Raw genomic sequence first — 25,605 nt, forward strand, 5'->3', positions numbered from 1 at the left:
ATGGCGCCCGGAAGTGGCGGCGGCTCGAGCGCGGCTTGAGCGGAAGGGGCGGAGCCTCGCGGGACAAGATGGCGGAGCCGGGGAAGGGGCGAGGAGCGGCCCCGGCGGGGAAGGGGCTGAGCGCCGAGCAGGTCAGGGGGAACCGGGAGATGGGGAGGGGTCCCCGGGAGCGGAGGAGTGAGGGGGAAGCGGAGTGGGGTGGGCCTGGACGTGAGGAGAAGGGGGGGATGGGGGGGGGATGGGGAGTGAGGGGATGGGGAGTGAGGGGATGGGGAGTGAGGGGGGGTCCCTGATAATGCTGAGGGGTTTCTGATAAGAGGGGAGAGGTCCCTGATAATGGGGGGCTGGGGTTGGGGAACGAGGGGGGGCGCTGCTGTGGGGTTGAGGGGTTCCCCCTCATCTCAGGGGGCTCCCCAAGCCCCCAATGGGATCCCAACCCCAATCCCAGGAGTTTATCCCAGTTTACCCCAGATGATCCCAATCCAATCCCAGTTTACCCCAGTCTATCCCATTCCGAGCTTTCCAATCCCATTCCCAGCTCCCCAGTCCTGGTTTATCCCAATCCCAGTTGATCCCAGTCTGATCCCATTCCCAGTTCCCCAATCCCAGTTTATCCCAATGCAATCCCATTCCCAGTTTAGCCCAGTTTACCATGGTTTATCCCAGTCCATCCCAGTTTATCCCATTACCAGTTCCCCAACCCTGGTTTATCCCTATCCTAGTTTACCCCACACCGTTCGTGGTCTGATCCCAGTCTGCTTCCAGTTGATCCCAGTGCCACCCCAGTCCCATCACAGCCCCCCCCAGTCCATCCCAGTGGCTCCCAGTTAACCCAGTTCTCATCCCAGTCGATCCCAGTCTCCCCCAGTGCCTCCCAGCCCATCCCAGTGGCTCCCACTTAACCCAGTTCCCCCCCCAATCTGTCCCAGTCCCTCCCAGTTGCTCCCAGTTAACCCAGTTCCCCTCCCAGCCCCCCCAGTCTGTCCCAGTTGCCATCCCAGTCCCATCCCAGTCCATCCCAGTCCGTCCCAGTGATCCCAGTTTGGCTGCAGGTGGTGTCCCGGTTTAACCGCCTGCGGCAGGACCAGCGGGGTTTGGCCTCCAAGGCGGCCGAGCTGGAGCTGGAGCTCAACGAGCACACGTGGGTCAGGGGCTGGGGGTTTGGGAGCGGGACTGGGGGGTTTGGGAGCGGGACTGGGGGGTTTGGGAGCAGGATTGGGGGGTTTGGGGTCAGGATTGGGGGGTTTGGGAGCGGGATTGGGGGTTTTGGGAGCGGGATTGGGGGGTTTGGGCTCGGGATTGGGGGGTTTGGGGTCAGGATTGGGGGGTTTGAGGTCGGGATTGGGGGGTTTGGGAGCGGGGCTGGGGGGTTTGGGAGGGGGATTGGGGGGTTTGGGCTCGGGATTGGGGGGTTTGGGAGCGGGATTGGGGGGTTTGGGAGCGGGACTGGGGGGTTTGGGAGCGGGATTGGGGGGGTTTGGGAGCAGGATTGGGGGGTTTGGGAGCGGGACTGGGGGGTTTGGGAGCGGGATTGGGGGGTTTGGGGTCAGGATTGGGGGGTTTGGGCTCGGGATTGGGGGGTTTGGGAGCAGGATTGGGAGGTTTGGGGTTGGGGGGTTTGAGGTCCAGACTGGGGGGGTTTGGGGTCAGGTTTGGGGGATTTGGAGTCAAGGGTGAGGGGTTTGAGGTCAGGGGTTTGGGGGGTTTAGGGTCCATATTGGGGATGGGGATTTGGGGTTGGGATATGGGGGGTTTGGGGTCGGGATTTGGGGGGTTTGGGGTTGGGATTGGGATCAGGGGTTTGGGGCAGGATTGGCGATTTGGGATCAGGGTTGGGGATGGGGGATTGGGGATTTGGGGTCGAGTTTGGGATTGGGGGGTTTAGAGCAGGGATTGTGGGTTTGGGGTCAGGGGTTCAGGGTCAGGACTGGGGGTTTAGAATGGGAATTGGGAGTTTGGGTTTGGGATTTGGGATGGGGATTTGGGGCAGATTTTGGGGTTGGGATTGGGGTGGGTTTGGGATGGATTTGGGACAGTGATTTGGAGTGGATTTGGGGTGGAGATTTGGGGTATTATATTTGGGGTGGAATTGGGACAGGGATTTGGGATAGGGATTTGGGATGTATTTGGTGTGGATCAGGGTGTGTTTGGGGTGGGGATTTGGGGTGGATTTGGGAAGGATCAGGCTGCATTTGGGGTGCATTTGGGGTATTTTTGGGGTGGATTTGGGATGCTGACCCCGCTGCCCCAGGCTGGTGATCGAGACGCTGCGGGAGGTGGATCCCACCCGGAAATGTTTCCGCATGGTCGGGGGGGTGCTGGTGGAGAGAACGGTCAAGGAGGTGCTGCCCGCCCTGGAGAGCAACAGGGAGCAGGTCTGGGACCCCAAAAACACCCTGGGATCCTGTAAAATCCCACTGAGATAGCCCCAAACCCACTGGGATCCCATAAAAACCCACTGAGATAGCCCCAAACCCACTGGGATCCCATAAAAACCCAATGGGATAGCCCCAAACCCACTGGGATCCCATAAAAACCCAATGGGATAGACCCAAACCCACTGGGATCCCATAAAAACTCATTGGGATAGCCCCAAATCCACTGGGATCCCATAAAAACCCAATGGGATAGACCCAAACCCACTGGGATCCCATAAAAACCCAATGGGATAGCCCCAAACCCACTGGGATCCCATAAAAACCCAATGGGATAGCCCCAAACCCACTGGGATCCCATAAAAACCCAATGGGATAGCCCCAAACCCCACTGGGATCCCATAAAAACCCAATGGGATAGCCCCAAACTCACTGGGATCCCATAAAAACCCAATGGGGAGCCCCAAACCCACTGAGATCCCATAAAAACCCAATGGGGAGCCCCAAATCCACTGGGATGGTCCCAAACCCACTGGGATCCCATAAAAACCCAACAGGGAACCCAAAAAATCTGCTGGGACCACCCCAAAAAAGTCTCTCTGGACGGACCTTCCCCCCTTTTTTTCCTCTTCTTTTTCTCTTTTCCGCCCCTTTCCCCCCCCAAATCTCCAAGCTGATTGAGGCTCTCTCTTTTCCCCTATTTCCCCTATTTCCCATTTTTCTCATTTTCCCCCCAAATCTCCAAGCTAATTGAGTTTCTCTCTTTTCCCCTATTTCTCCTATTCCCCATTTTTCCCATTTTCCCCATTTTCCCCCCCAGATCTCCACTCTAACCAAATCTCTCCCTTTTCCCCCATTTCCCCTATTTCCCATTTTCCCCATTTTTCCCCCCAGATCTCCACTCTAACCAAATCTCTCTCTTTTCCCCTATTTCCCCCATTTCCCCTATTTCCCAATTTTTCCCCCAGATCTCCACTCTAACCAAATCTCTCTCTTTTCCCCTATTTCCCATTTTTCCCATATTTCCCTGTTTTTCCCCCCAGATCTCCACTCTAACCAAGTCTCTCTCTTTTCCCCCTATTTCCCATTTTTCCTATTTTCCCCCTTTTTTCCCCCAGATCTCCAATCGAACCAAATCTCTCTCTTTTCCCCTATTTCCCCCATTTCTCCCAATTCCCAATTTTCCTGTTTTTCCCCCAAATCTCTAAGCTGATTGAGTTTCTCTCTTTTCCCCCATTTCCCCTATTCCCCATTTTCCCATTTTCCCCCAGATCTCCACTCTAACCAAATCTCTCTCTTTTCCCCTATTTCCCCCATTTCCCCTATTTCCCAATTTTTCCCCCAGATCTCCACTCTAACCAAATCTCTCTCTTTTCCCCTATTCCCCATTTTTCCCATTTTCCCCGTGTTTCCCCCCAGATCTCCACTCTAACCAAATCTCTCTCTTTTCCCCTATTCCCCATTTTTCCCATATTTCCCTGTTTTTCCCCCCAGATCTCCACTCTAACCAAATCTCTCTCTTTTCCCCCATTTCCCCCATTTCCCCCATTCCCCATTTTTCCCATTTTCCCCCTTTTTCCCCCCAGATCTCCAAGCTGATCGAGGCCCTGGCTCAGCAGCTGCAGGCCAAGGGCCGGGAGCTCTCGGAGTTTCGGGAACGCCACAACATCCGCCTGGTGGGGGAGGACGACCCCAAATCCGCCCCCAGGGACGGCCCCGAGGGGGGCAAGGGGGGTCCCGGGGGGGTCTTGGTGTCCTGACCCCCCCCAAAAATTCCCAGAGGGATTTGGGGGCGTTTCAAGGGGGGGTTTGGGTAATAAACGGGAGTTTGGGACAATCCCCGGGTTGGTTTTTGTGGGAAAAGGGGAAAAAAGGGTTTGGGGTGAGGGGAGGGGGGAAATGGGAGAACCCCAAATAATGGGGGGAAGGGGGAGCCTAAAAACGGGGGGTGGGACCCCAAATGTTGGGGGATGGGACCTAAAATGGGGGAAAAAGGGGGAGCCCAAAATGGGGAGAGGGAACCCTAAAAATGGGGTGTGGGAGTCAAAAATGGAGAAAAAAGAGGACCCCAAAAATGGGGGGTGGGACCCCAAAATGGGGAAAAAGAGGATCCTAAAAATGGGGGGTGGGGACACCAGAAATGGGGAAAAAAGAGACCCCAAAAATGGGGGGTGGGACCCAAAACGGGGAAAAAAAGGGGACCCTAAAAATGGGGGGTGGGACCCTAAAAATGGGGGAAAAAAGAGACCCCAAACATGGGGGTGGGACCCCAAAGAGGGAGAAAAATGGGACCCTAAAAATGGGGGGTAGGACCCTAAAAATGGGGGGTGGGATCCAAAGATGGGGGGAAAATAGGGGACCCCAAATGTGGGGAGGTGGGACCCAAAAGAGGGGATCCCAAAATGGGGAGAAGGGACCTCAAAGATGGGGGCTGGGACCCCCAAATCGAGGGGAAGGGACCCCAAAAAGAGGGGGGTGTTGGGGTTTGGGGGGAGATCCCCAAAATGGAGGTTTTGGGGTTCAAGGAGGTGACAAAGACATGGGGGTGACAAAAGGAAGGGGGTGACAGGGCCAAGGGGGTGACAATGACATGGGGGAGTGACAAAGGGAAGGGGGTGACAAGGACACAACAGGGGGGTGACAAGGCCATGGGGGGTGACAAAAGGAAGGGAGTGACAAGGACATGGGGGGGACAAAGGGAAGGAGGTGACAAGGACATGGGGGTGACAAGGACACAGCAGGGAGGTGATGAAGCTATGGGGGTGACAAAGGGAATGGGGTGATGAGGCCATGGGGGGTGACAATGACATGAGGGGAGTGACAAAGGGAATGGGGTGACAAGGACGCGGGGGTGACGATGACATGGGGGGAGTGACAAAGGGAAGGGGGTGACAAGGACGTGGGGGTGACAATGACATGGGGGGAGTGACAAAGAGAATGGGGTGACAAGGACATGGGGGTGACAATGACATGGGGGGAGTGACAAAGAGAATGGGGTGACGAGGCCATGGGGGTGACAATGACATGAGGAGAGTGACAAAGGGAATGGGGTGACAAGGACGCGGGGGTGACGATGACATGGGGGGAGTGACAAAGGGAAGGGGGTGACAAGGACGTGGGGGTGACAATGACATGGGGGGGTGACAAAGGGAATGGGGTGACAAGGACGTGGGGGTGACAATGACACGGGGATGATAAAGAGAAGGGGATGAAAAGGCCGTGGGGGTGACAAAGAGAAGGGGGTGACAAGGACGCAGCAGGAAGGTGACAAGGACACCCACACCGTGTCCCCGTCACCCCCAGCCGGGCCGTGCCGGTGTCACCCGGAGCTGTTGACTGCACACAGTGCCACACCCGCGCTGGCCCTGTCACCGGAGCCAGCCGGTGTCACCCCCTGTCCCCGCGGTGTCCCCGGGGGTGGGGACACGGCCGCTGGTGCCACACCTGCGGTGGTGGCCCTGTCCGGTTGTCACCGGCGCCCGGGGCCATTTAACGGCGGTGGCAGCGCGGCGGGGAGGGGACACGGGGACAGCATGGAGGGGACACGGGGGACACGGCTGGAGGAGCGCGAGAGCCTGGTGGGGGCCGTGCATGGCGTGTCCGGGCCCGGTACGGTGACACTGGGGACACCTGGGGACAGGCACAGCTTGGGGACAGCTTGGGGACAGCAGGGGATGGGGACACGGTGGCGTTTGTGGCGCTAAACTGGGGACAGGAGAGGGGACAATGGAGGGAGACAGAGGGACAGGAGAGGGGACAATGGAGGGAGACAGAGAGACAGGAGAGGGGACAAGGGAGAGGGAACAATGGGGGGTAGCACTCACTTGGGGAGGGGACAGGAGGGGGGACAATGTGGTGGGACAATGGGGACAGAGGGACAGGAGAGGGGATGATGGGGGGAGCACTTGGGGAGGGGACAGGGTTGGGAACAGGAGGGGACACCCTGGGGACACCCTGGGGACAGAGGGACAGCCGGGAATGGGGATCCCGATGGCGTTTGTGGCACGACAATGGGGACAGGAGAGGGGACAATGGGGAGGGGACAAGGGGGGGCGAGCACCTGGGGAGGGGACAATGAGGAGAGGATGGAGTTGAGAACAGGAGGGGACATCGTGGGGACACCCTGGGGACAGAAGGAAGAGGGATCCCGATGGCGTTTGTGGCACGACAATGGGGACAGGAGAGGGGACAATGGGGAGGGGACAGCGTGGGAAAGCACCCGGGGATGGTCGTGGAGAGGGGACAGGGATGGGGACAGAGGGGTCCCGCTTGGGGTGGTGACCCCGGTGACAAGGGGGGGATGGCAGGGGGTGGTGGCCCCGGGCCGGGGTGACAGCGGCGTGTCCCCGCAGTGGTGACAGCCACGCGCATGGCGGGGGCGGCCATGTACGAGCTGGTGCGGGTGGGACACGCGGAGCTCGTGGGGGAGATCATCCGGCTCGAGGGGGACATGGCCACGCTCCAGGTGTACGAGGAGACCTGTATCCTGTCCCCGCTGTCCCCTCCCCGCCACCCCTCTGTCCCTCCGACCGCCCCGCCCTGTCCCCGCCGTCCTCTGCTGTCCCCTCCCTTGTCCCCCCCCGAGCCTCTGTCCTGTCCCAGCCGGCTCTGTCCCCTCCCTTCTGCCCTGCCCTGTCCCCTCCCCGTCCTCCCCACCCTCCCTGTCCCCTCCCTGTCACCCCCATCCTGTCCTGTCCAACCCCCCTGTCCTGTGCCCTCTGTCCCCCGTCCTGTCCCCTGTGTCCTGTCCCCCCAGCCTGTCCTGTCCCGCTGCCCCCCCGGTCCCCACTGTCCTCACAGTCCCCGTGTCCCCACTGTGCCCCCCGTGTCCCACCGGTCCCCGCGGTCCCCATGTCCCCCCCGGTTCTCGTGTCCCCGTTGTCCCGCCTGGTCCCCGTGTCCCCGCTGTCCCCCTCGTGTCCCTGCTATCCCGCCTGGTCCCAGCTGTCCCGCCGGTTCCCGTGTCCCCGCTGTCCCTGCAGTCCCCGTGTCCCGCCGGTTCCCGCGTCCCCGCTGTCCCTGCAGTCCCCGTGTCCCCGCTGTCCCCCCGTGTCCCTCCGGCGGTGACATTCCTGAGCGGCCGCAGCGGGGGTGCAGGTTGGGGACCCGGTTCGGCGCACGGGGACGCCGCTCTCGGTGGAGCTGGGCCCGGGCATCCTGGGCTCCATTTTCGACGGGATCCAGCGGCCGCTGCGCGACATCGCCGAGGCCACGCGCAGCATCTACATCCCGCGGGGCACCAATGTCCCCGCGCTGCCGCGACACCTGGACTGGGACTTTGTCCCCAGCAAGAACCTCCGGGTGCGTGCCCCCTCCCTGGCACCTCGCTGTGTCCCCGTCCTGTCCCTTTGTCCCATCTCTGTCCTGTCCCCCCTTCCCCATCCGGCTTCCCAGGCTCTCTGTCCCCTCCCCTGTCCCCTTGTTGTCCCCTCCCCGCCCTGTCCTGTCATCCCCTCTGTCCCCTTGTTGTCCCATCCCCGTCCTGTCCTGTCATCCCTTTCTTGTCCCTCTCTTGTCCTCTCCTCGTCCTCTCCCCATCCAGTCCTGCCATCCCCTCTGTCCCCTCCCTGTCCCCTCCTTGTCCCCTCCCTGTCCCCTCCCTGTCCCCCCCCATCCTGCCCTGTCCCCCTCAACCCCTCTGTCCCTTTTTGTCCCCCCCAGTCCTGTCCCTGCCAAGGGACATCATCCTCCATTGTCCCCTCGTTCTGTCCTTCCCTGTCCCCTCCCTGTCCCCCCTGCCGAGGAGGAGACCCCAAAAAGGGAGTGGGGACACAGTGAGGACAGAGAGGACACAGGAACGGAGGGATGCGGGGACGTTGGGGACACAGGGACATGGGGGATTCGGGGACACGGGGCCACAGAGCCGCGGGGACATTGGGGGACACAGGGGACATTGAGGGGGACACAGGGACAGTGAGGATGCAGGGACATGAGGACTCCAAGGTGGCAAGGACATGGGGACAGGGGTCACACAGGGGGACACGGCGGGACACGGGCACCGCCGTTGTCCCGGCAGCCGGGGCGGGGGGCGCGGAGCCCCCCGGGGGTCGCTGACGGTGTCGCCGCCGTGTCGCCAGGTCGGGAGCCACGTGACAGGAGGGGACATTTACGGCTCGGTGGCGGAGAACTCGCTGCTGCAGCACCGGCTGATGGTCCCGCCCCGCAGCCGCGGCACCGTCACCTACATCGCACCCCCCGGGCACTACAGAGTGACGGTGAGCGGCACCGGGACCGGGACCGGTAACGGGACCGGCAATGGGACTGGGCACCAGGACCGGCAACGGGACTGGCACCGGGACCGGCGGGATTGGGATCGGCGTCGGGATCAGCGGGATCAGAGTCGGAATTAGCGGGATTGGGATTGGGGTCGGGATCAGGATCGGGATCATTGGGATCAGCGGGAGCGGGGTCGGGATCAGGATTGGGATCGAGGGGAGCGGGGTCGGGATTAGCGGGATCGGGGTCGGGATCATTGGGACCAGCGGGATCGGGGTCGGGATCAGAAACGGGATCATTGGGACCAGCGGGATCGGGGTCGGGATCATTGGGACCAGCGGGAGCGGGGTTGGGATCAGGATCGGGATCATTGGGACCAGCGGGAGCGGGGTCGGGATCATTGGGATCGGGATAGGCGGGGTGGGGGCCGGGCAGGGTGTCCCGAGCTGATCCCGGTTTGATCCCGGGCTGATCCCGCCTAACCCCAGCTGATCCCGGCTCATCCCGGGCTGATCCCGGGCTGATCCGGGGCTGATCCTGGCTCATCCCGGGCTGATCCCCACCGATCCCGCAGGACGTGGTGCTGGAGCTGGAGTTCCAGGGGGTCCGTGAGCCGCTCTCCATGATCCAGGTGTGGCCGGTCCGGCAGGTCCGGCCCGTGGCCGAGAAGCTCCCGGCCAATCACCCCCTGCTGACCGGCCAGAGGGTCCTGGACGCGCTCTTCCCGTAGGGAACGGGAATGGGACTGGGATCGGGACTGGGATCGGGACTGGGATCAGGACCGGGGGGGTGCACTCTTCCTGTAGGGAGCGGGATCGGGATGGGGACAGGGGACAGGAAACAGGGATGGGGACAGGGACAGGATTTGGGACCGGGAAAGATGGAGCTGAGGACAGGGACGGTGACAGGAGCTGGATATGGGGACAGGGATGGGGACAGGCAGAAGGCAGAGATGGATTTGGGGACAGGGATGAGGACAGGGATGGGGACAGGCAGAGCTGGATTTGGGGACTGGGATGGGGACAGGCAGAGCTGGATTTGGGGACAGGGATGGGGACAGGAATGCAGTGATGGGGACAGGCAGAGCTGGATTTGGGGACGGGGATGGGGACAGGCAGCGATGGATTTGGGGACAGGGATGGGGACATGAATGCAGACAGTGATGGGGACAGGCAGAGCTGGATTTGGGGACAGGGATGAGGACAGTGATGGGGACAGACAGAGCTGGATGTGGGGACAGGAATGGTGACAGGGAGAGCTGGATTTGGGGACAGGGGTGGGGACAGGAATTCAGACAGGGATGGTGACAGGCAGAGCTGGATTTGGGGACAGGGATGGGGACAGGCAGAGCTGGATTTGGGGACAGGGATGAGGACAGTGATGGTGACAGGCAGAGCTGGATTTGGGGACAGGGATGGGGGCAGGAAACAGCGACAGGACGGGGCTGGCGCGGGGTCAGGGCTGGATGGGGACAGGCGCGGGGTGTGGCCGCGGTGCCACCAGCGCCATGCAGTGTCACCGCGGTGTCACCAGGTGCGTGCAGGGCGGCACCACGGCCATCCCGGGCGCGTTCGGCTGCGGGAAGACGGTGATCTCCCAGTCCCTGTCCAAGTACTCCAACAGCGACGTCATCGTCTACGTGGGCTGCGGGGAGCGCGGCAACGAAATGTCCGAGGTGCTGCGGGACTTCCCCGAGGTGACAGCGCCACAGCGGACACCGGGACAGCCGGGACACCAGGGACATCGGGGTGGCACCGTGACGCGGCGGGATGCGGGGATATCGGGGACATTGGGGTGGCAGGGCAGTGACAGTGACACGAGTGTTCATGGGATTTCCCCGAGGTGACACCGCCACACCGGGACATCCGGGGGACATCGGGGTGGCACTGGGACATGGGGACACGGGGGAGCATCGGGGTGGCAGGAGGGTGGCAGTGGCACGGGTGTTTGTGGAGAATCCTCAGGGATTTTCCCGAAGTGACACAGAGCATGGCAGGACATGGGGATGGCACTGTGACATGGGGGTGGCAGGGCAGTGACAGTGACATGGGAATTCATGGAGGGTCTTTGGGGACTTCCCCGAGGTGACAGCGCCACATGGGACATTGGGAGGACACGGGACACAGGGACATCGGGGTGGCAGGGGACATTAGGGACATCGGGGTGACAGTGACACGGGTGTACATGGAGGGTCCTGAGTGACTTCCCCGAGGTGACACGGGGATGACACAGAGAGGTGACACGTGGTGCCAATGCGACACTGCTGTCCCCTCTGACCATGGAGGTGGGTGGCAGGGCTGTGCCGTGGTGCCACAGGGAGGTGACAGTGTGACACTGCTGTCCCCAGCTGACCATGGAGGTTGGTGGCCGCTCCGAGTCCATCATGAAGCGCACGACGCTCGTGGCCAACACATCCAACATGCCCGTGGCTGCTCGAGAGGCCTCCATCTACACCGGTGGGGACACTGGGGGACACAGGGGGACAGGGACACGTGTGTGTGTGTGACAGGGTCATGGGTGTGTGACAGAGACATGGGGACAGGGACACGTGTGTGTGTGTGTGTGACAGGGTCATGGGTGTGTGACAGGGACATGGGGACAGGGACACATGTGTGTGATAGGAAAGTGGGGACACGTGTGTGACAGGGACACGGGGACAGGGAAATGTGTGTGTGACACAGAGATGTGTGTGACATGGGGTGACAGGGACACGTGTGTGTGTGTGTGACAGGGACACAGGGACAGGGACATGGGCATGGCCGGGGCAGTCTCTGGGGATGTGATGGATGTGTGACATGTGTGACACGCACGTGTGACAGGGGTGACGCTGTCCCTGGGGCTGGGGCTGTCCCTGGGGGTGTGACAGGTGTGTGACACGTGTGTGTGACACATGTGACATGCGTGGCAGGGATCACGCTGTCCCTGGGGGTGTGACTGGACTGGGGGTGTGCCAGCTGTGTGACACATGTGACAGGTGTATGGCAGGCGTGTGACACACGCATGGCAGGGATCACGCTGTCCCTGGGGGTGTGACGGGTGTGTGTCAGGTGTGCCGGGTGTGTGACACGTGTGACACACGTGTGACACGTGTGACAGGGATCACGCTGGCCGAGTATTTCCGGGACATGGGGCTGCACAGCTGCCTCCTGGCCGACTCCACCTCGCGCTGGGCCGAGGCGCTCAGGGAGATCTCGGGGCGCCTGGCGGAGATGCCGGCGGGTGAGACCCCAAAACACGGGGGGGGAGACCCCAAAAACCCCGGGGTGGGGGTGGGAGAGGCCCCAAAAACCAAGAGGTCACAGGGAGGGAGAGAACCCAAAAACACCGGGGTGTGGGGTGGGACCCAAATCCCAGGGGATGGGCATGAGGGAGACCCCAAAAACGCCAGGGTGGGCACGGGGGAGACCCCAAAAACCTCGGGGTGGGCACGGGGGAGACCCCAAAAACCTCGGGGTGATAGGGAGGTGACGGTCATGTCCCCGCAGATGGCGTTGTCAGGGAGGTGACAGGGAGGTGACAGGGAGGTGACGGTTGTGTCCCCACACACAGCGGGTACTGGGGGGTGACAGGGAGGTGACAGTGGTGTCCTGAGAGGTGTCAGGGCGGTGACAGGACAGTGACAGTGAGGTGACAGCTGTGTCCCCACAGACAGCAGGTACCGGGGCTGACAGGGCAGTGACAGGGAGGTGACAGGGCAGTGACAGTGAGGTGACAGTGAGGTGACAGTGAGGTGACAGCCGTGTCCCCACAGACAGCAGGTACCGGGGCTGACACGGCAGTGACAGGGAGGTGACAGGACAGTGACAGGGAGGTGACAGGACAAACACAGGGCAGTGACAGGGAGGTGACAGGGCAGTGACAGGGAGGTGACAGCCGTGTCCCCACAGACAGCGGGTACTGGGGGGTGACAGGGCAGTGACAGGGAGGTGACAGGACAGTGACAGGGAGGTGACAGCCGTGTCCCCACAGACAGCGGGTACCGGGGCTGACATGGCGGTGACAGGGAGGTGACAGGGCAGTGACAGTGAGGTGACAGCTGTGTCCCCACAGACAGCGGGTACTGGGGGGTGACAGGGCAGTGACAGGGAGGTGACAGGGCAGTGACAGGGAGGTGACAGCCCTGTGTCCCCACAGACAGCGGGTACCCCGCGTACCTCGGTGCCCGCCTGGCCTCGTTCTACGAGCGCGCGGGGCGGGCGCGGTGCCTGGGGAGCCCCGAGCGCGAGGGCAGCGTCAGCATCGTCGGGGCGTGAGTGTCACATGTGCCCTGAATGTCCCTGTGTCCCACCGCGCCCCCGTGAGTGTCCCCTGTCCCTGTGACCCCCCGAGTGTCCCCCGTGAGTGTCGCCCATGTCCCTGTGTCCCCATGTCCCCGTGTGTGTCCCTGTGTCCCCATGTCCCCATGTCCCCGTGTGTGTCCCCGTGTCCAGGGTGGGGGGACCTCCCAGGGCACCCCCAGCTCACCTCGACCCCCCCCTGCCCCGCAGGGTGTCCCCTCCTGGAGGGGACTTCTCGGATCCTGTCACCTCGGCCACGCTGGGCATCGTGCAGGTGAGGGGACACGGGGGACAGCAGGGACACTGGGGACACTGGGGACACAGGGGATTGCGGGGGAGGCATGAGTGGGATGGGGACACACTGGGAGAGGGGACATGGCGGGGACAGGGACACACAGGGAGACGCTGGGTGACACGGGGGTGGCACAGGGGTGACCCAGGGGTGGCACTGTCGGGTATTCCATGGGGACAAGAAGCCTGGGGACAAGATGGGGGACACGGGGGTGACATTCCCAACCCGGGGGTGACATGAGGTGACACTGTGTGACACTGCCAGATGTTCTGGGGGCTGGACAAGAGATGCTGGGTGACACGGGGGTGACACTGGCAGGTGTTCCATGGGGATGAGAAACTGGGGGATGCCCAGAATGACATGAGGTGGCATTGGGTGACACTGGGTGACCCGAGGTGACACTAAGTGACACTCCAGGTGTTCTGGGGGCTGGACAGGGACACACAGGGTGACACAGGGGTGACCCGGGGGTGACACTGCTGGATATCCCGCGGGATAAGAAGCTTGGGGACAGGATGGGTGACCCGGCGGTGACACTGGGTGACCCTCGGGGACACTGTGTGACACCCCAGGTGTTCTGGGGGCTGGACAAGAAGCTGGCGCAGCGCAAGCACTTCCCCTCGGTGAACTGGCTGATCTCGTACTCGCGGTACCTGCGCGCCCTCGAGCCGCACTACGAGCGCGCCCACCCCGAGCTGCCCGCGCTGAGGGACCGCGCCCGCCGCATCCTGCAGGAGGAGGAGGAGCTGGCCGAGATCGTGCAGCTCGTGGGGAAGGTGGGACTGGGGGGTTTGGGGGGCCTGTGGGGTCTGGGATGTGAGATATGGGGTGTAGGATGTGAGATATGGGGTCTGGGATATGGGATATGGGGTCTGGGATATGGGATATAGGGTGTGGGATGTGGGATCCTGCAGGAGGAGGAGGAGCTGGCCGAGATCGTGCAGCTCGTGGGGAAGGTCTGGCATTGGGGTTTGGGGCGTTTATGGGGTCTGGGATGTGAGATATGGGGTGTAGGATGTGAGATATGGGGTGTAGGATGTGAGATATGGGGTGTGGGATGTGGGGTGTGGGATGTGGGATCTTGCAGGAGGACCTGGCCGAGATCGTGCAGCTCGTGGGGAAGGTGGGACCGGGGGGTTTATGGGGTCTGGGGGGCTTATGGGGTCTGGGATGTGTGGTCATGGTCTGGGATGTGAGATATGGGATGTGGGATGTGAGATATGGGGTCTGGGATATGGGATGTGGGATATGGGATGTGGGACCCTGCAGGAGGAGCTGGCCGAGATCGTGCAGCTCGTGGGGAAGGTCTGGGATTTATGGGATTGGTGGGATGGGATCAATGGGGTGAATGAGATCTATGGGATCAGTGGGATCAGTGGCATTGATGGGACTGTTGTGATCTATGGGATTGATTGGGTTTTTGGGATCTGTGGGATCTATGGGATCAGTGGCGTTGATGGGACTGATGGGATCTGTGGGATCTGTAGGATCTGTGGGACTGATGTGATCTATGGGATTGACTGGGTTTTTGGGATCAGTGGGATCTATGGGATCAGTGGGATCGATGGGATTGATGGGACTGATGGGATCAATGGGGTCGATGGGATTAGTGAGATCAATGGGGTTGATGGGACTGATGGGTTCCATGGGGTTTCTGGGATTTGTGGGACTGATGGGACCAATGGGATCTGTGGGACTCATGGGGTTTCTGGGATCTGTGGGACTCATGGGATCAATGGGGTCTGTGGGACTGATGGGGTTTCTGGGATTTGGGGCCCGGGCCGGGCTCTGTGGGCTCAGGGGGGCCCGGGCAGTGCCAGGACCGCTCTGTCCCCGCAGGCGTCGCTGGCCGAGGGTGACAAAGTGACACTGGAGGTGGCCAAACTGCTCAAGGACGATTTCCTGCAGCAGAACGGATACTCGGCCTACGACCGGTACCGGGGCCCCCCAACCCTGAACCCCCCGGGACCCCCCGGGACCCCCCAACCCTGAACCCCCCGGGACCCCAACCCTGACCCCGCTCTCCCTATGACTGGTACTGGGACCCCTGGGGCCCCTCTGGGACCCCCAAACCCTCACCCTGAACCCCCCTGAGCCCCCCTGGCCCCACCAGGTTCTGCCCCTTCTACAAGACCGTGGTGATGCTGTACCCTGACACCCCCAAACTCACTCCTGAACCCCCACATTCCCTCCTTGACACCCCAAATCCCCCCCAAAACCGCCCCATCGGGACCCCCAAGGTTCTGCCCCTTCTACAAGACCGTGGTGATGCTGCGCCCTGACACCCCCAAACTCACTCCTGAACCCCCAAACTCCCCCCAAAACCCCCAACCCTGACCCCCCAGGGACCCCCCATGTTCTGCCCCTTCTACAAGACCATGGCGATGCTGAACCCTGACACCCCCAAACTCACTCCTGACCCCCCCAAACCCCCCCAAACCCCCTCATCGTGACCCCCCAGGCACCCCCCAGGTTCTGCCCCTTCTACAAGACCATGCTGATGCTGAACCCTGACGCCCCCAACCTGCTCCTGGACCCCCAAAACCCCTCAAACCCCCCCAGCCTCCCCCGTCTTGACCTCCCTGACCCCCTAAACCCCCCCCAAAACCCCCTCAAACCCCTCCCACCATGATTCCTCCTGACCCCCCCAAATCCCTCCAGCTTCTGCCCCTTCTACAAGACCGGGGTAATGCTGAACCCTGACGCCCCCAACCTGCTCCTGACCCCCCAAAACCCCTCAAACTCCCCCAACCTCCCCCATCCTGACCCCCCAAACCCCCCCGGGCCCCCCAAACCCCCCCGACTCTGACTCCCCCAGGTTCTGCCCGTTCTACAAGACCGTGGGCATGCTGCATCCTGACCCCCCCAACCTGCTCCTGACCCCCCCAAAACCCCTCAAACTCCCCCAACCTCCCCCATCCTGACCCCCCAGGCACCCTCCAGGTTCTGCCCTTTCTACAAGACCGTGATGGTGCTGAGCCCTGAGACCCCCAACCCAATTCTGACACCCCCAAACTCCCCACAAACTCCACCATCCTGACCTCCCTGACCCCACAAACACCCCTAAACTCCCCCAAATCCCTCCAAACCCCCCCATCCTGACCCCCCCGGGCCCCCCCCAGGTTCTGCCCGTTCTACAAGACCGTGGGCATGCTGCAGAACCTCATCACCTTCTACGACCTGGCGCGGGGGGCGGTGGAGGGGGCGGGCCCCGAGGAGCAGCGCGTCACCTGGGCCACCATCCGCGAGGGCCTCGGCGACATCCTGTACCGCCTGAGCGCCATGAAGTTCCAGGTGGGGTCCTGGGGGAGCTCCAAGGGGGGGTTGGGGGTCCCACGGGAGGGTTAAGGGGGGATTTAGGGGTCCTGGTGGAAGATCAGGGGGAGTTTGGGGGTCCTGGGGGAGGGTTAAAGGGGGATTTGGGGGTCCTGAGGGAGGGTTAAAAATGGTTTGGGTGTCCTGGAGGAGGTTAAAGGGGGATTTGGGGGTCCCACGGGAGGGTTAAGAGAGGGTTTGGGGGTCCCACGGGAGGGTTAAAGGGGTGTTTGTGGTCCTTGGGGAGGGTTAAAGAGGGTTTGGGTGTCCTGGAGGAGGTTAAAGGGGGATTTGGGGGGTCCCACGGGAGGGTTAAGGGGGGGGTTGGGGGTCTCACGGGAGGGTTAAGAGAGGGTTTGGGGGTCCCATGGGGAGGTTAAGGGGGGATTTAGGGGTCCTGGTGGAAGATTAGGGGGAGTTTGGGTGTCCTGGAGGAGGTTAAAGGGGGATTTGGGGGTCCCTGGGGAGGGTTAAGGGGATTTGGGGGTCCCATGGGGAGGTTAAAGGGGGATTTGGGGGCAGAGACCCCCGTGGGGGGGGTGTCCCACACGAATCTCAATGTGGGTGTCCTGAGGGGGTTTGGGGACCTCCCTGTGGGGCTCTGACAGTGACACCCCCGTGTCCCCCCTGTGTCCCTTGTGACCATCAGAACAGGGGCTGTGACCCCATCTGGGGGGTCCTGGGTGGATTTTTTTGGGGGGATCCCACACGAATCTCAATGTGGGTGTCCTGAGGGGGTTTGGGGACCCCATCATGTGGCTCTGACAGTGACACCCCCGTGTCCCCCCCGTGTCCCTTGTGACCATCAGAACGGGGGCTGTGACCCCATTTGAGGGTCCCACAATAAATCCCAGGTGGATTTTTGGGGGGTCCCATAGGAATCTCAATGTGGGTGACCCGCGGGGGTTCCGGGACCCCCCTGTGTGGATCTGACGGTGCCACCCCCGTGTCCCCCCGTGTCCCCCCGTGTCCCTTGTGACGGTCAGGGTGGGTGTGACCCCGTTTGGGGGGTGACATCACCGTGTCCCACACGAATCTCAATGTGGGTGACCTGGGGGGCTTTGGGACCGCCCCGTGCGGGTCTGACAGTGCCACCCCCGTGTCCCCCATGTCCCCCCGTGTCCCCTCGTGGCCAGGACCCGGTGAAGGACGGCGAGCAGCGCATCCTGGCGTCCTACGCGCAGCTGCAGGAGGAGATGGTGGCGGCGTTCCGGAACCTGGAGGACTGAAAGGGGGGGGGGGGGTCACAGGATGGGGGGGTCCCCAGGGTCCCCCCCGCCCTCCCCAATAAAGAGCCCGTGGTGGCACTCGAGATCCAGGCGTGGCTTTCCCGAGGAGGGGCGGGAGCGTCCGGTGACACCCGGGGGTGACAATGGGGGGGGGAGACACGGGACACCGGGGGTGGCACTGGGGGGGTCCGGGGGGGTCGAGGGTGGTGGTGGTGGGGGGGGGGTTGGGTTGTTCAACGTCCCCTCGTGTGACATCGGGGGATGGGGACACGGCTGGGGGGACATGGGGACACTTGGGGGGGGACAGGGACAGGATGGAGGGGGGGACACAGTGGAGCGGGGGGGGGGACGGGGGGTGACAGGGACACCCTGGGGGGACATGGGGACACTTTGAGGGGACACGGGGACACTCTGGGGGGACATGGGGACACCCTGGGGGTGACAGGAACAGCCTGGATGAGACACGGGGACACCATGGGGGGACACGGGGACACTTTGGAGGGACATGGAGGTGACAGGGACACCTGGGGGGGATATGGGAACATCCTGGGGCGGGGGACACAAGGGTGACAGGAACAGCCTGGAAGGGACACAGGGACACTTTGGAGGGACACGGGGGTGACAGGGACACCCTGGGGGGGACATGGGGACATCCTGGGGGGGGACAGAAACAGCCTGGATGGGACAGGGGGACACTTTGGAGGGACACGGGGGTGACAGGAACATCCTGGGGGGGGACCCAAGGGTGACAGGGACACCCTGGCAGGGACACGGGGGTGACAGTGACACGGGAGGTGACCCCAGCTCTTGGCTGGGGCTGGCGTGGGGACACCCGCGGGGACATTCGGGGACATTCGGGGACAGCCCGCGCGGCCCGCGGGGAGGAGCGGCCGCCACGTGGCAGGGCCGGGCCCGTGTCACCCCCCCCGTGTCCCCCCCCCGCCCCGCGGCTGGCGGGGTCCGGTGTCACCCGTGTCCCCCGCGTGTCCCCCCCGGGGCCATGTGGGAGCTGCTGCTGCTGCTGCCCCTGGGGCTGGGGGCGGCCCTGGGGACCCCCGGTGGGTTCGGGGGGGTTCAGGGGGGTCTGTGGGGTTTGGGGTTCGGGGGGTTCGGGGTCTGTGGGGTTTGGGGTTCGGGGGGTTCTGGGGGGTCCGGGGGCTGTGGGGTTTGGGGTTCGGGGGGTTCTGGGGGTTCGGGGTCTGTGGGGTTTGGGGTTCGGGGGGTTCTGGGGGCGTCTGGGGGGTCCGGGCGGGTCCTGAATCCGGGTATTTGCGGTGTTGGGGATCAGGGGGGTCCGGGGGGTTCTGGGGGGGTCACAGGGGCCGGGGGATTGAGGGGGGCTGAGGGGTCTGGGGGGTTTGTGGGTTCAGGGGGGTTTTGGGGGTCTGGGGGCGGAACTGAGGGTGCTGGGAGTGAGGGGGGGGCTTGGGGGACGTGGGGTCGAGGGGGTTCGAGGGGTCTGGGGGGGTTCGGGGGGTCCTGGGGGTGCACAGGGGGCGAGATTTGGGGTGCGGGACTCGGGGCTGGGGGGATATCACTGTCCTGTCCCTGTCCCCGTCCCTGTCCCCATCGCTGTCCCCACCCTGTCCGGAGCTGGTGGCCGTCCCCGCGTGTCCCCCAGCAGTGTCACCCATGGGACGGTGACACCTCCAGGCTCCCCTCATGGACCTCCCCCCTCCCCGCATCTGTCCCCAGCGCCACCACGGCTCCGGTGCCACTCCCCGGGGGTGACACTCGGCGTTGTCCCCAGGTCCCACAGGCGACCCCTCGGGGGGTTGCGAGCAGTGTCGCAGCCCCCACGGTGGCCTGGCGGTGGCCAACGCCACCCTGGGCTCCAGTGTCACCCTGGGCTGTCCCGCGGCGGGCGCGCCCCTGGGCCGGTTGGTGACAGTGCGCTGGTGGCACTTTGGGGGTGACCCCGCTGTCCCCGCTGTCCCCGTGTGCAGCCGGGGCCGGGGTCCCCCGCGCTGCCACCCCCCGTACGGGGCCAGGGCCGCGCTGGTGGCGCCCGGTGTCGCCGCCGGTGTCGCCGCCGGTGTCGCCCCCGTGTCGCTGGAGCTGCGGGACGTGCGGGGAGGGGACAGCGGCACCTTCACGTGTCTGCTGGTGGGGGACAGCGACTGCGCCTGTGGCACCGTCACACTGCGGCTGCCACTCGGTGAGACCCCCGGGAACAGCCCGGGAACAGCTCGGGAACACCCCCGGGAACACCCCCGGAACACCCCCGGGACCCCCAGAACCACCCCCGGGAACAGCTCGGGAACAGCCCCGGGAACACCCCCGGGAACACCCCGGGAACAGCCCCGGGACCCCCGGGAACACCCCCGGAACACCCCCGGAACACCCCCGGGAACAGCCCCGGGACCCCCAGAACCACCCCCGGGAACACCCCTGGGACCCCCCCCCGAAACACTCCCAGAAACAGCCCCGGGACCCCTCCCCAGAGTCCTGCCCGGGACCCCCAGGAACACCCGGGAAAAAACCACCGGGACCCCCGGGCATCACCCCCGGGACCCCCTCGGAAACACCCCCGGGCATCACCCCCGGGACCCCCGGGACTCCCCACGGGACCCCCAGAACCACCTCCGGGAACACCCCCGGGACCCCCAGAACCACCCCCGGGATCACCCCCGGGACCCCCCCAGCCCTTCTCCCGTGATGGGTCTGGGGGCTTGATGGGATGTGGGGGATCTCTGTGGGATTTGGGGTCTCTGTGGGATTTGGGGTCTCTCTGTGGGATCTCTGTGGGATTTGGGGTCTCTGTGGGATTTGGGGTCTCTCTGTGGGGTTTGGGGTCTCTCTGTGGGGTCTCTGTGGGATTTGGGGTCTCTCTGTGGGATTTGGGGCTGCAGCCCCTGAGGGTCGCCCCTGTCGCCCCCCCCCCCCCAGGTGCCCCCTGCAGCCCCCCCTGCTCCGGAGCCCCCCCGCGCGGTGGCCGCGGCATCGTCACCATTGTCACCGCCATTGTCACCGCCATGGTCACCGCCATTGTCACCGGGGTCCTCCTGCTGCCACCGGCCCGCGGGCACTGACACCTGTGCGTGTCGCCAGTGTCCGCAATGTCCCTGTACCCATTGTCCCCATGTCCCCAGCATCCCAGTCCCCGCTGCCCCTGTGTCCCCATTGTCCCCATGTCCCCAGTGTCCCATCCCCCATGTCCCCAGTGTCCCTGTCCTGTCCCTGTCCCTGCTGTCCCCAGCATCCCTGACCCCACTGCCCCTGTGTCCCAAACGTCCCCAGTGTCCCTGACCCCAATGTCCCCAATGTCCCATCCCCAGCATCCCTGGGCCTGCTGTCCCTGTGTCCCCAGTGTCCCCAATGTCCCTGTTCTGATGTCCCCAGCATCCCTGGCCCTGCTGCCCCAGTGTCCCCCATGTCCCAGACCCCACTGTCCCCATGTCCCCAGTGTCCCCACTGTCCCCAGTGTCCCATCCCCACTGTCCCCATGTCCCCACTGTCCCCAGTGTCCCATCCCCACTGTCCCCATGTCCCCAGTGTCCCCAATGTCCCCGTGTCCCCAGTGTCCCCTCTCCAGCTGGGCAGGGTCCTGAGCCCAGCCTGGCCTGGCCCTGCCCTCGGGGATGTCACCCACTGTCCCCAAGGCCTGGCAGGACCCGGCCGTGTCACCAGGGCTGTGTCCCCCCCTCCCCCGCGGTGTCACCCGCCTGGGGACAGGCTCGTGCCACCTCAGCAGCCAGAGCCTTCCCGCATTGTGTCCCCAACAATGGCAGTGCCACGTGCCGGGGGCCCTGTCCCCTCCCTGGGGACAGCAGGACACGGGGACAGGCGGCCATGGGCCAGCGGCACCGCGGCTGCTGACGGCGGGTGAGTCCCAATGTCCCCAATGTCCCCAATGTCTGTCCCCAATGTCCCCAATGTCTGTCCCCAGTGTCCCCCCCCCCCGCTCTCCCCTAGGAACGTCCCTCATGTCCCCAGAGGTGCCACCCCCATGTAGCCCCTTCCAGGAATGTCCCCATGGGTGTCCCCAGTGTCCCCATGAGATGACATCCTGGGGATCCTCGTGTCCCCCAGAGATGTCCCCAGGCTGTCCCCATTGCTGTCCCTATGGCTGTCCCCACACTGTCCCCATGTCCCCAAGCTGTCCCCGTGTCCCCACACCTGTCCCCGTGTCCCCCAGAGATGTCCTGACACTATCCCCATATGGTCCCTGTGTCCCCATGCTTGTCCCCATGTCCCCACTCTGTCCCCACGCCTGTCCCCATGTCCCCGTGCTCTTCCAACGCTGTCCCCGTGTCCCCACGCTGTCCCTGTGTCCCCAGGCTGTCCCCATGCTGTCCCCACGCCTGTCCCCACACCTGTCCCTGTGTTCCCACGCTGTCCCAACACTGTCCCCACACTGTCCCTGTGTCCCCACACTGTCCCCACGCTGTCCCCACGCTGTCCCCACACCCGTCCCTGTGTCCCCAGGCTGTCCCTGTGTCCCCACACTGTCCCCATGCTGTCCCCACGCCTGTCCCCACACCTGTCCCTGTGTCCCCAGGCTGTCCCTGTGTCCCCATGCTGTCCCCAGGCTGTCCCCAGGCTGTCCCCACACCTGTCCCTGTGTCCCCACGCTGTCCCCACGCTGTCCCCACACCCGTCCCTGTGTTCCCACACTGTCCCCAGCTGTCCCCAGCTGTCCCCATGTCCCCTCAGGATGCCGCTGGGGGGGTCTCTGTGCGGTGCCAGTGGCCTGGCGCTGCTGGTGGCCGCCACGGCCACCCCGTTCTGGGCACAGTGCCGGGCACCGGGGGGCACGGCCAGCCTGGGGCTGTGGCACGGCTGCCTCGGGGGACAGTGCCACCCCCACGCCACCACCCCAGGTACGCCCGGGATGGGGGGACAAGGGGTGGGAACCCGGGGGGGGGCAGCCCTGTCCCCAATGTCCCCACCCCTGGGGGTGTCATCGTTGTCCCTGTGGTGGTGCCACCCGTGGGAACCCCAGAGCTGTCCCCACGGATGTCCCCGGAGGTGTCACCCCCGTGCAGGGCAGGAATTGGAGGAAGGTCCATCCCTGTCCCCAATGTCCCCAGCCCTGGGTCCCTCTGTGATGTCCTTGCTGTCCCCAGAGGTGCCACCCGCGGGGAACCCCAGAGGTGTCCCCATGGGTGTCCCCAGCGTCCCCCGGAGACCAGAGGTGTCTGTCCCTGGTGGTGCCACCCCCAGAGCTGTCCCCGCGGGTGTCCCCCGTGATGTCACCCTCATGCAGGGCAGGAATTGGAGGAAGGTCCATCCCTGTCCCCAACGTCCCCACCCCTGGGGGTGTCCCCACTGTCCCCAGCCGTGCCAACGGAGGTGTCCCGGAGGTGTCACCCCCGTACAAGGTGGAACTGGGGGGGGTCCATCCCTGTCCCCAACGTCCCCACCCCTGTCCCTGGCGCTGCCACCCTCAGAGCTGTCCCCGCAGTGTCCCTCAGATATGGCAGCCGGGGGTGTCGCCCGCGTGTCCCCGCGGTGTCCCCACGCCGTGTCCCCGTCCCCCCCAGCGCTCCTGGAGGCCACCCGGGCGCTGCTGCTGCTCTCGGTCGTCGCCGCGGCCGCGGGGCTCGTCCTGGGGCTGCCCCTGGGGACCGGCGGGGCCCGGCGGGAGCGGGAACGAGCGGCCGGGGCCACCCTGCTGCTGGCAGGTGCGTGGGGACACCGGCGACATCTGGGGACACCGGGGACACGGCGGGACATGGGGGACACGGGGGCTGGGGACTGTCCCCATAGGGGCAGGGCTGGGCTGGGCGGGATGGGGATTTGGGGACATCGGGGCTGTCCCTGTCCCTGTCGCGAGTGTCACCCGTGCCCCGAGCTGTCCCCTGTCCCTGCAGGGTGGGAATTTGGGGATCATCAGTGTCCCCAGCTGTCCCCTGTCCCTGCTCTATTGTCACTCCTGTCCCTGACCCCTGTCCCTGCTTTGCTGTCCCCATCCCGAACTGTCCCCTGTCCCTGCTCTGTTGTCACTCCTGTCCCTGTCCCCTGTCCCTGTTGTCCCTGCTGTCCCTGTCCTCACCGTCCCTGTCCCTGTCCCCGCTGTCCCTGCTGTCCCTGTCCCTGCACTATTGTCCCCGCTGTCCCTGCTGTCCCCACTGCCCCTGTCCCTTTCCCCGCTGTCCCCACTGTCCCTGTCCCCACTGTCCCCGGTGTCCCCAGGGCTGCTGGCGCTCCTGGGGCTCGGGCTGGGCTCTGGGGGGGCCCTGGCCCTGCTGGGCCCCCCCCGCAGCTCCTGGAGCTTCTCCTGGTCCTTCATCCTGGCCTGGGTGGCGGCGGCGCTGCTGGGCTCGGCCGGTACCGGGAACGGGAACCGGGAACGGGAACCGGGAACGGGAACGGGAACCGGGAACGGGAACCGGGAACGGGAATGGGGGGAAGGGGAACGGGAATGGGGAGGGGAAATGGGAACAGGGGAGGAACGGGAACGGGCAGGGGGAACGGAAACGGGAGGGGGAAACGGGAATAGGAGAGGAACGGGAACGGGGCGGGGTGGGGGCACCGGGAACGGGAACGGGGCGGGGAGCGGGACAGGGGGGAAAACGGGAACGGGGGGGGGGAAATGGGAATGGGGGGAACGAGAACGGGAACGGGAAACGAGACGGGAATGGTAGGGAGGGGAACGGGAACGGGGGAACGGGGATTTGGGGGGTCACGGTAACGGGCGGGGGGGGGGGTCAGGGGAACTGGGGGGAGCACGGGAACGGGGGGGGGAAACGGGAATGGAGGGGGCACGGGAAGGGGAAAACGGGATCGGGAGGGAACGGGAACGGGGCGGGGGGAACGGGGAGTCACCGGAGCCGGGATTTGGAGGGGGAACGGGCACGGGGGAGAACGGGAACGGCGGGCACCGGAACGGTGCGGGGGAAACGGGAACGGGGGGGAAACGGGAACGGGGGGGACACCGGAACGGGGAGGGGAGAACGGGACTGGGAGGGAACGGGAACAGGGGGGAAGAACGGGGATTTGGGGGGGTCACGGTAACGGGGGGGGGGGGTCCATCCCTGCCCTGCCCTGCGCCCAGGCTCTGCAGGGGGTGGGATTTCGGCCCCCCAAATGTTTTGGGGTTCCCAAATCCCCTCCTCACCCCCCCTAACCCCTCCTTCCCACCCCCCCCCCCGAAGGGATTTTCCACATCTGCTCCGCTTCCAAGGACCCGTCCCCGGAGAGCTCCGAAGCTGGGGGGTCCTGAGGGGCCCTGGGGGTGGGGGGTCCCTGTTTCCCTCCCCCAATTTTGGGGTCCCCGAATGTGCTCAGCTGGGTCTGGCCTCTGCTGATCCCCCTCCGTTCCTGTTCCCGGTTTTTTCCCAAATTTCCCAATTTTTGCTGTGCCAATAAACGCCCCCCCCCCCTCCAGCTCCTGGTGGGTTTCCTTGGGGGAAATTCGGGGATCCCAAAACTTTTGGGGGCGTCGGTGATGGCCCCAGGTGTGGGAAGGAACTGGGATATGCTGGGGGCGGGTACTGGGAGGGGACAGGGATGGACTGTGGGGGATACGAGGGGCGCTTGGAGGTCCATGGGGGGGCACTGGGAGCACTGGGAATGTCATGGGGGGTTACTGGAGGTGTATGGGGGGGTCACTGGGAGCACTGGGAGGTCCATGGGGGGTTACTGGGTGGACTGGGTGGTCCATGGGGGACACTGGGAGAACTGGGAGGGAGCACTGGGAGGTCTGTGGAATGCACTGGGAGTACTGGGGGCACTGGGAGGTCCATGGAGGGTCACTGGGAGCACTGGGGATGCCATGGGGGGGTCACCGGGATCACTGGGAGGTCCATGGAGGGCACTGGGAGCACTGGGAGGGAGCACTGGGAGGTCCGTGGAGTGCACTGGGAGTACTGGGGGTGCCATGGGGGGGTCACTGGGGGGTCCATGGGGGTCACTGCCAGCACTGGGAGGTCCATGGAGATGTCACTGGGAGCACT

General features: G+C 64.3%; 3 protein-coding genes across 8 annotated transcripts; all 3 read left to right on the top strand.

The window, feature by feature from the left end:
- The first annotated feature begins 52 nt into the window (after nt 1-52).
- Nucleotides 53-4,212, top strand: PFDN2 (prefoldin subunit 2). Of its 6 annotated transcripts, none has more exons than XM_066568154.1 (4): nt 53-131; nt 1,053-1,141; nt 2,252-2,375; nt 3,962-4,212. In XM_066568154.1, exons 1-4 carry the CDS (start codon nt 69-71, stop codon nt 4,133-4,135), a joined length of 450 nt encoding a protein of 149 aa, XP_066424251.1. In that variant the 5' UTR covers nt 53-68; the 3' UTR covers nt 4,136-4,212. The 6 variants fall into 6 exon arrangements, with proteins under 6 accessions (XP_066424251.1, XP_066424256.1, XP_066424254.1 ...); XM_066568159.1 differs by having other exon boundaries at nt 3,721-4,079; XM_066568157.1 differs by lacking the exon at nt 3,962-4,212 and adding an exon at nt 3,196-3,711.
- Nucleotides 4,213-5,908: 1,696 nt separating this feature from the next.
- Nucleotides 5,909-17,704, top strand: LOC136568101 (V-type proton ATPase catalytic subunit A-like). Its single transcript, XM_066567957.1, has 14 exons — nt 5,909-5,984; nt 6,728-6,856; nt 7,462-7,676; nt 8,453-8,590; nt 9,166-9,317; nt 10,125-10,287; nt 10,939-11,047; nt 11,688-11,810; nt 12,726-12,840; nt 13,079-13,142; nt 13,733-13,936; nt 15,000-15,094; nt 16,283-16,454; nt 17,612-17,704. The coding sequence occupies exons 1-14, from the start codon at nt 5,909-5,911 to the stop codon at nt 17,702-17,704; spliced, it is 1,848 nt and encodes a 615-aa protein (XP_066424054.1).
- A 4,657-nt stretch (nt 17,705-22,361) lies between these two features.
- LIM2 (lens intrinsic membrane protein 2) lies at nt 22,362-24,872 on the top strand. The gene is made up of 4 exons (XM_066567958.1): nt 22,362-22,527; nt 23,122-23,331; nt 23,843-23,977; nt 24,805-24,872. The coding sequence occupies exons 1-4, from the start codon at nt 22,362-22,364 to the stop codon at nt 24,870-24,872; spliced, it is 579 nt and encodes a 192-aa protein (XP_066424055.1).
- The last annotated feature ends 733 nt before the right edge of the window (nt 24,873-25,605 follow it).

This window comes from Molothrus aeneus, chromosome 31 (assembly GCF_037042795.1).
Source record: "Molothrus aeneus isolate 106 chromosome 31, BPBGC_Maene_1.0, whole genome shotgun sequence".
In the NCBI taxonomy this organism is placed as follows: domain Eukaryota; kingdom Metazoa; phylum Chordata; class Aves; order Passeriformes; family Icteridae; genus Molothrus; species Molothrus aeneus.

Coding starts and splice junctions, on each gene's coding strand:
- LIM2 (XM_066567958.1), top strand. CDS start 22,362: ATGCCGCTGGGGGGGTCTCTGTGCGGTGCCAGTGGCCTGGCGCTGCTG. Junction 23,332..23,842: donor GGCCACCCTGCTGCTGGCAG/GTGCGTGGGGAC, acceptor CGGTGTCCCCAG/GGCTGCTGGCGCTCCTGGGG. Junction 23,978..24,804: donor GGCGCTGCTGGGCTCGGCCG/GTACCGGGAACG, acceptor CCCCCCCCGAAG/GGATTTTCCACATCTGCTCC.
- LOC136568101 (XM_066567957.1), top strand. CDS start 5,909: ATGGAGGGGACACGGGGGACACGGCTGGAGGAGCGCGAGAGCCTGGTG. Junction 13,143..13,732: donor CCACGCTGGGCATCGTGCAG/GTGAGGGGACAC, acceptor GTGACACCCCAG/GTGTTCTGGGGGCTGGACAA. Junction 15,095..16,282: donor GGATACTCGGCCTACGACCG/GTACCGGGGCCC, acceptor GGCCCCCCCCAG/GTTCTGCCCGTTCTACAAGA.
- PFDN2 (XM_066568154.1), top strand. CDS start 69: ATGGCGGAGCCGGGGAAGGGGCGAGGAGCGGCCCCGGCGGGGAAGGGG. Junction 132..1,052: donor AGGGGCTGAGCGCCGAGCAG/GTCAGGGGGAAC, acceptor GTTTGGCTGCAG/GTGGTGTCCCGGTTTAACCG. Junction 1,142..2,251: donor CTGGAGCTCAACGAGCACAC/GTGGGTCAGGGG, acceptor CCGCTGCCCCAG/GCTGGTGATCGAGACGCTGC.